Here is an 8,589-nt window from a genome sequence, read left to right on the forward strand (position 1 = left end):
TGTTTTTTTTCCCTAAATTTTTTTAAAACAAAAAACTATTTAATTTCATGAGGGTAATTTTAAAGTATAAACCCTCATTGGGGTGTGTTACTTTAAAATAGTATGAGCAGAATTTTTGGGTTTAATTTTATGTTGGCGGGTGGCAACCCCGCCTGTTTTGTTTACAATCTGCAAATACTACCCTTAGAGCTAATTAATTTTAAATGAAAACTGCAAAAAATACTAGTAAATAATAGAAAAGAAAGATAAAAACGTTAATAATGCCTTATTACAAAATGAATGGCAAAAGAAATGGAAAAACATAACCTACAAAAAAAAATTTTTTTATTTCCCCCAGATGGGTCAAAAAAGGGATAATGGCAAGGAGCTGCGATTTATATTCCCATGTACTGACACCAGAATAAATTTTAAATTTAAACAATATTACTTAAAGCTACACAGCTGAAGTATACGCTATCAAATAAAGCTAAAACAGCACACTAATCATTGAAGAACACTGGGGTAGTTATATGCTCTGACTGCCAATCCGTTATAAAAAGCTATTGAAAATAAAAAGGGTTTGGAATGGTAAAAGATAATGACATAATATTAAACATAATTAAAGAAATACTAGACAATAACACGAAAAACGTACATTATACAATGGGTCCCGGGGACATATGGGAATAAAGGTAATAAAAAATTGTTGATAAATTAGCCAAGTCCTAAACCCTTTAATGTAAAAAATGTTAGGGGAATTTTACACAACCATGGCAGATGTCAAATGTATCAGAATAAAAGGGAAAATAAAAAGGACAATGACAAATAGTTTTTTAAAAACAAGTAAAAAAACCCACAATGGTAAAATAAGTGTAAAAAAAAGCCTTTTAAAGGGGAACCATGGTTTAAGGCAACAAATATACTAGAAATGAAAATTTTTAAATATAGTTAGAATTGGTTAGGCCATGCGAATTTTAAACACCTGTTTACACAGAATTAAATGTTATTTCACCCCCCCTATGCCAAAATTTGTACATTGGGTTTTCAGATGAAACGCTAAAAAAACATTTTAATGAAATGTCCGAAATATTATTGTGAAAGAGAGAAATTTTTAAAAAAAGGCGAAAGCACTCAGTAAAAATTTTTTCTACAGGTTTAAAAGGGGAAATTATGGCATGGAGGATCCCCAAAAATTTATACAGAAATAAAAAAATTTTTTTTATTTTCCTCAATAAAATTTTTATAACAAATATAAAAAAATACTAACACTTTTTAAAACAAAATATGTGAAACCAATCCCATCCCAGGGTTTTTTCTATCCGTGACCCACCCTTTGGGTTAGGAGGATACTGTTTTTTTTGGGCCCCCTGGCAGAAAAGGGACAAAGTCGATTTTTTACCTTTGTGTGTTATATTATATATATATATATATATAAAAATATATATATATATATATATATAAAATATTTTTATATATATAATTTTTTTTTTTTTTTTTTTGTTGTTGAAAAAATAATTTTCTGTGATGTGTGTATATATGGGGAATGGATTATGTTTTTAGATATATGTATTTATAACAATCAAGACTAAAAAAGAAAAAAATGGACAATAGTGTACATCGAGGTCTCAGGGTTTATTTACCCCAGCCCGGGCCTTTTTTAGGCAAAGAAAAAAAAAAAAAACGGGTAGCAGCCCGTGGGACTGCCGATAGAAGTGAAAACGGAACTATTAAGTTGAGAGAAAAATTTAAAAAACTATATGCAAAATTATATAAAATTTTTTATGTTTTATTTATTATTACATATGAGGGGTTTTAAACAAATCTGAAAAAAATTTATAAAAAAAAAGGGGTTTTGAAAAAAAAATTTTAATATCAATTATCTTAAAATATCTTAATAAAAACAATAAATGAACATTTTTTATAAAATCTAAATTATTAAAAAATTTTTTTTTAATTTTTCCAATTTTAAAATCCACGAAAAAATATTATCAAATTTAAATAGAAAAACTATTTTACCACGCTATTAAAATAAATCTTATACCGTAATAAAAATCATTTCATGATGAAAAGGTTAAGTATTTTTAAAAAACAAAAAAAAGAAAAACCCAAGGGGAGTAAACACCGAGTGAAAAAAGTGAGTTGAACACCGTTGTAAAAATACAGTTATTGCTTTCGGAAAAAAGTACTAATTGCAAAAAAAATTAAACCCACAATTTTTTTAAAACTAATAAATTAGTTAAAATTTAAATTGGTTCTTTCGTAAAAAGGGATTTTTATTGCACAATTTAAAAAAAATTTTTTGAGTTAATTCGGTATCCCGTGAGCCAATGCGCCAAAATTTCAGTTCCCGGGAGAAAAAAGTTTTACTCCCCTCACTTCATACGCTACTACAGGCTAAACTAAAACTGTCCAATTAACAAAATGATAAATTACAAAAAAAATATTCATCTATTTTCATCACACAATTTCTCGCTGACCAAATTTTGTCTGACCAAAAAATAAAAAAAATCTTCGCTTACTACTTTTTTCTTGACATTGTAAACGCTATGTAAAAATGTAATAAATTAATCAAAATTTATTTCGAAAAATTTTTTTTAATATTTAAAAATGTAACCAATAGATTGCCAATTTTAAGAGCTTTTAAATTTGGACGCATCTTCTACAGAAAAATTGTACGACATTGGCCTCACTTTTTTAAATCGCCGAGAGGAAGCCGTAAAGGTTCGCCTAAAGGAAGTTTTCACTTCAAAAAAATTACAAATCTTACCAGCTTGCAAAACCAAAATCAGTGGCCGTAGCGAAGGGTGCGGTCCAGTCCAGGGGGTCCCGGGAAAATTTTTCAGACATATTTAAAAAATAAGAGCATGGAGCAAAGGAGAAAAAAAAGGATAGTTATTCATTTTACTCTTGTCTGCAGGGACATTAAATTGAATTATTTAATTAATTTCAAAGTGGACCGTTTTTAAAAATATAAATTGTTCTTTCGTTTTAAAGCAAATAATATATTATTAAAACGATAACTTTTGCGCTCGGCGTTTCGGATCTTGTAGTGTAATCCACGGTTATTGCTATATAAGAGGATATTCGACCTCCATCGCTTCGTTGTATCAACAACTCTGGGAACAAACATGAGTGACATCTTCAAGGAAGATGGGACAAACGTGCCCTTTTTGGTAGACGCCGGGCAGCCAGCTAAGAGGCCTTAGGCTCTACACATGCCAGCATCGGCGGCCTAAGAAGGTCGCTGCTCCATGCAAAGGGGCCCATTTTTAAAAGGGCCACAACGTACACCACTGCCTACTGTGACATCTGGACCAACCTAACGGCTTCGGTTTTCTACGCCCAGGATAACCTTGCTGTTCCTGGACAGTGTTCCGGACTGGCATACACACGCCAAGAAGTTGGAGGAGACGTTTGGGGCAGGGGACGAGCCTGATCGACAAACATTTCCGCGGTGGCTCACTATCGCTTGAAAGTGACACCACCGTCGGAGGACTTTCAGGGCAGTTCAGCGGTACCTATGTTTCCAAGAAGCTGCCCTTCTACACTCACAACCTTGGCGTGAAATAATTCGCTTAAGGTTGTGATCAGTGGACTGCCCGACACCGATGATGTGAAGCTCTTCGATGTCTTAAACTGACGAGGGCTCTCGGCCGTCGACCGGAGGTTTGCACGACTTCGGACAGCCAGGGGAACCTACCAGAGAGCCCTGGCTGATCACGCTCTGACCAGGGACAGTGAAGCGATAGAACCCTGACACCAAGCCCGGGGCTGCCAAATCTACAGCATGACAGGCCTGCTCCATGTCATGGTCTCAGTCACTGTCTAAATAAGAAGCCCGGTCGGCCCGCCGCAGTTGCTACCGGTGCCAATGATTTACGGCCACGGCTCCGGGCAAACTAGCGCGGAGGCCGAGGAAAATGCGTCCACTTGCGGTGTTTTAGAAATTCATGCTAGAACGATGGAACTGCCCCGTTAGTCCTCGACGGAGAATGGTACACTTGCTGCAATTGTGGCGGCGACTCACAAACGCCAACTTCGTCGGGTGTCCAGGCCCCTACCAAGGAGGCCCAGAAGCGGCAGCTGTCACAGTTAGGCCCGCAATGTCCCGGGCCAACCAAACCAGCGGGCGAGGCGATCAACGGAGACCCACTCTACGCGCCCCACCACACGCCCCTGCCCCGCTGGGACACCCGCCACCGCCGCGCCCCAGCCCGCCCAAGGCGACCAGCGCGGGACGAGTTCCACCAGCGGGAACTCCGTATCGGAGAATGAAGCTGAGGACGACCATGCCGCAGAAGAAGAAGGCGCAGGAGGAAACCCCAGAAAACCCAAAGCCAACCGACTTCCTTCGCCCCGCCGGCAATAAGTGGTTGGAACCTTCCGGTCACACAGAGACCCTAGGGCGAACTCCCAGGCAAGAAACTAGAGTGGCCACATACTACCAGCCACCTCCGCCGCAAAAACAAACGGAAAGGCGCCAGCAGCTTGAATGCAGCAGCAGAAGCAGCCCGCCCCCCGCCCCAGCGCGAGCCTACAAGCCATCTTGAAAATAGCTGCGACAGTTGACCGCCCTCAGCCCCGGCTCTTCAAAATGAAGCAGCTGGGCCCTCAGTGGCACACCGACCAGGCTGCTAGGACACTGCTGCAGGAAGGCAAATTGGTATGTGGTGTATACAGACCAACCTTGTGAATTGTATGAGTGTGGTGTAAACTAAGTATAATCAAAGATACAACTTACGAGTTTTCAATTTCACCAAAATAATGTTTTTAATACCAGTACAACTTAATAACATTAAAAAAAAATATCAGCAGGGTCGTAGGGACTGCCGAATAGAATGTGGAAAACGGAACTATTAAGTTGGAGAGTAATTAACAACTACGTTATAGTAGCAGTAACATCTGTAATTCGTAAATGTGACGCGTTTTTAATTTTTCCAATGTTTAAAATCACGAAAAAATATTATCAAATAAAACTAGAAATTCTATTTTACCACGCTAGTAAGATAAATCTTATACACGTAATAATACTCTTTTCATGAATGAGAGAGGTTAAATTATTAAAAACATAATTAAAAATGAATCAATGCTAAATTTTAAATACAAAATATTTTTTTTTTTTTTTTTTTGTTTTTTATTTTTTTTTTTTTTTTTTTTTTTCGTATACAATTATTAAAAATTTTTAAAAGATTAATATTCGTTGGTTTATTATTCATTTATAAGTGAGGTAAACACCGATGTTGGTGAACAACAGTGAGTTGAACACCGTTTGTAAATAAAATACAGTTATTGCTACGGATAAAGTATTATTATTAATTGCAAATAACAATTAAAACCCACAATATTTTTTAAAACTAATAATAAATTAGTTAAAATTAACTTGGTTCTTTCGGTTAAGGTATTTTTTATTGCACCAATAAACTAATTTATTGAGTTAATACGGTTATCAGTGAGCCTCAATGCGCCCAACTACAGTTCCGGCAGAAACGTTCACTCATCACTTCATCAACCGCTACTACAGGCTAAAACTAAAACTATCCAATAACTAAAAGTGAATAAAATTACAAAAAAAATATAATCCATCTCATTTTCACACAAACTTTTCTCGCTGACAAATTTTGTCTGACCAAAAAAATAAAAGAAAAATCCTTCGCTTAATACTTTTTTCTTGTCATTGTAAACGCTATGTAAAACTGTAAACAATTAATAAAAATTATATTCGAGGAAATTTTTTTAATATTTTTAAAAATGTAATCAATAGATTGCCAATATTAAGAGCTTTAATTTGAACGCAATCTCTACAGAATTGTACGACATTGGCTTCACTTTTAAATCGCGAGAGGACAGCAGTAAAAGGTCACTGATTTTTCGCAGTCTGTTTTTCATACTCCGCCGGGACAGTATTTAACACAGCGAGACTGACTTTTTCATTGCAGGTTAGTAGGTACCCGCGGCCAAGTCCTACGGTTTAAACAAACACAGCGAGACTGACTTTTTCATGCAGGTTAGTTAATCATTAGCCCCCCCCCAATGTCGGTGACGCGAACCGAGCGATTTTACCCTCTACACAAAACGCTCAACGCGCCTAAAGAAGTTTTCCACTTCAAAAAATTATGGTTTGGCCGTGTAAAGTCGGTTTTAAACGGTGCGAAGATTTTACGTGTACAACGTCCCTTTTTCTCGGGTAGAATATTTATTGATATGAATATTATTAAAATTGCACCCAATAGGAACAAGGAATTGAATGTAAAATAAGAATGTGGCACAAAGTTTTAACTATAGAAATATATTTTGTTTACTAAAAAACATTGTACGATAAATTTGAAAATTAATTAAAAATTTTGTTATTGTAAATGGTTAAAGTTGAAATAAAAAACAATTTACATAAAATTGGGAATTTGATAATTCTTTGCTAAACACAGTTTTAAAATTCTAAAACTCACGCAGCGCGTGGTGATTTGGTCGGCTTTATGCTTCGTTTGTTTGGTCGCACCTGTTATGACAGGTTAGGAAGGTTGATAATTTGTTTATTTTAAATGTGTTTGACACTAGCAATACGCGCTGTTTCTTCTCAATCGACTGAATTACGATTGATTGCCAGAGGTGATTTAAAACCTAATAATTTACTTTAACACTATCAACATTTGTCCAAAATAGTATGACATAACCCTATTAAACTCAGTTTCTCAACTTTTGTGTCAATCTAACAATTAATCAATCAATCATAGTTTACGATAATGAAATATCAGTGTACAATTATTTACCTTTATTGTTGTAGTTGTTGTAAATGACGAATCTAAGCACTCCACATTTTCACGAATAAACATAGTTATCTGCTTTATCCCGTGCGGCGGACCCACTGGACGGGCATCGTAACGTTACCGGGCGTTACACTTTTTCATGAGTGACTCCGAGCCGCAACCTAATTTAAGACGTTGTCACGTCAATAAAACATTATTTAAAGATAAAAAAGAAATTCCTTAAATTATTCTATTTAACATTTTTAACTAAGAACCATTTGAAACACAATTATTAAAAAACAATTGTATAAGTAAGAATAAAAATTACAATTTTACATTTCAATATAAATCTACAAGAATCTAAATTGAGTTTTAAGAACATCAATTACATTTTTAAAAGCAACTATATTATATATGCTTAACTGAACCAATCGTCGTCTGGTTACTTTTTTACTTAATCTGCAAAGTTCACAGTACCGTTACTAATGGCTTCGTTGCAAGACTTGCCAGACATTTCTACCAATATCAGGTTAGCCTATGAATAAACGCTTTACAATATTGTTATAATCTAGCTTTTTGTAGCTTTATTGTAATGTAATGGCAGGCACGTTCACCATGAGTAAAGTTATCCTTGTTTATTAGTTCATTTTTTAACCCTCCAAGCTACTTTGGAGTACTACTATATTACTTAAGGAGTATGAGTACTAATTAATCTTTGCTGGCGTTGCATTTAACAACTGAACAAAGCAAGTGGTTTGAGTTTTGCTTTTGCACAACTAATAAAGCCAAAATAATAAAGAATTACAACTTTTCATTCAATATGATATCAAAACTCAGATATTTGTAAGTTTATTTCTTCCGATATCACGATAATATCGGATAACTTATATCGATATCAATATAGGACATATCGCAACGATAATATCGATATATATTGATATCGAAAATATCGCAACATCCCTACACATGGAAAATATAGCTGATAATCTGAGAACCAATGTTGATTCAGCTTATCTAATCATAGATAAGGCTGTTATCATAATATTGTCAGTTATAATAGTATTGGTTGATATAGTTTAGAATAGGGTCAGTCGAATTTGTGGGTTGTTGAAGGCACCAGATCACTCAGTCACAGTACCGTACTAATGGCTTCATTGCAAGACTTGCCAGACATTTCTACAATATCAGGTTAGCCTATGAATAAACGCTTTACAATATTGTTTATAATCTAGCTTTTTGTAGCTTCATTGTAATGTAATGGCAGGCACGTTCACATGAGTAAAGTTATCCTTGTTTATTAGTTCATTTTTAACCCTCCAAGCTACTTGGAGTACTACTATATTACTTAAGGGAGTATCTTATGAGGACAGAATTGTAATTCACCTTTTGGTTAGAAGCCGATACACATTTAAGGTAATTTACCCCGGAGGTTATTGGGTTGTGTTGTCAGAAATTTTGGATTAATAATAATATAGACTAGATTTTTATGAAAATTCGAGAATTTACAACTTTACAAGATATTAAATGTAATAGATGAATATAGAGCTGGTGGTTGGTGGACCAATCTATATTACCATAAGCACAATTGATACTATTAATGACAGTCTCTGTAACAATGAATCTCATCATGATGTGCCTAAAAATTGAACTAAAATTTATGAATGAAACTTTTTCATGTCTGCAATGTATACGAACTCATTGTGTTAATAAATTAAGAGAAGTATACTTAAAATGAACTGGATAAATATATTTAATAGTTAATAATAATTTAAGGAACTAATCACAAATATTTTAATTCTAGGCAGATTTTTAATTTTTAAATTTACTGGAAAACTCCAAAAATGTCGTAGATAATTATAAATTGGTTATT

At 34.6% G+C, this 8,589-nt stretch overlaps 1 protein-coding gene across 1 annotated transcript; it reads left to right on the forward strand.

The window, feature by feature from the left end:
• The first annotated feature begins 3,971 nt into the window (after nucleotides 1-3,971).
• Nucleotides 3,972-4,529, forward strand: LOC124374822 (basic salivary proline-rich protein 3-like). Its single transcript, XM_046832971.1, has one exon. It carries the CDS (start codon nucleotides 3,972-3,974, stop codon nucleotides 4,527-4,529), a length of 558 nt encoding a protein of 185 aa, XP_046688927.1.
• Nucleotides 4,530-8,589: the final 4,060 nt, after the last annotated feature.

The sequence above is a fragment of the Homalodisca vitripennis genome, unplaced genomic scaffold (assembly GCF_021130785.1).
Source record: "Homalodisca vitripennis isolate AUS2020 unplaced genomic scaffold, UT_GWSS_2.1 ScUCBcl_10305;HRSCAF=19127, whole genome shotgun sequence".
In the NCBI taxonomy this organism is placed as follows: Eukaryota; Metazoa; Arthropoda; class Insecta; order Hemiptera; family Cicadellidae; genus Homalodisca; species Homalodisca vitripennis.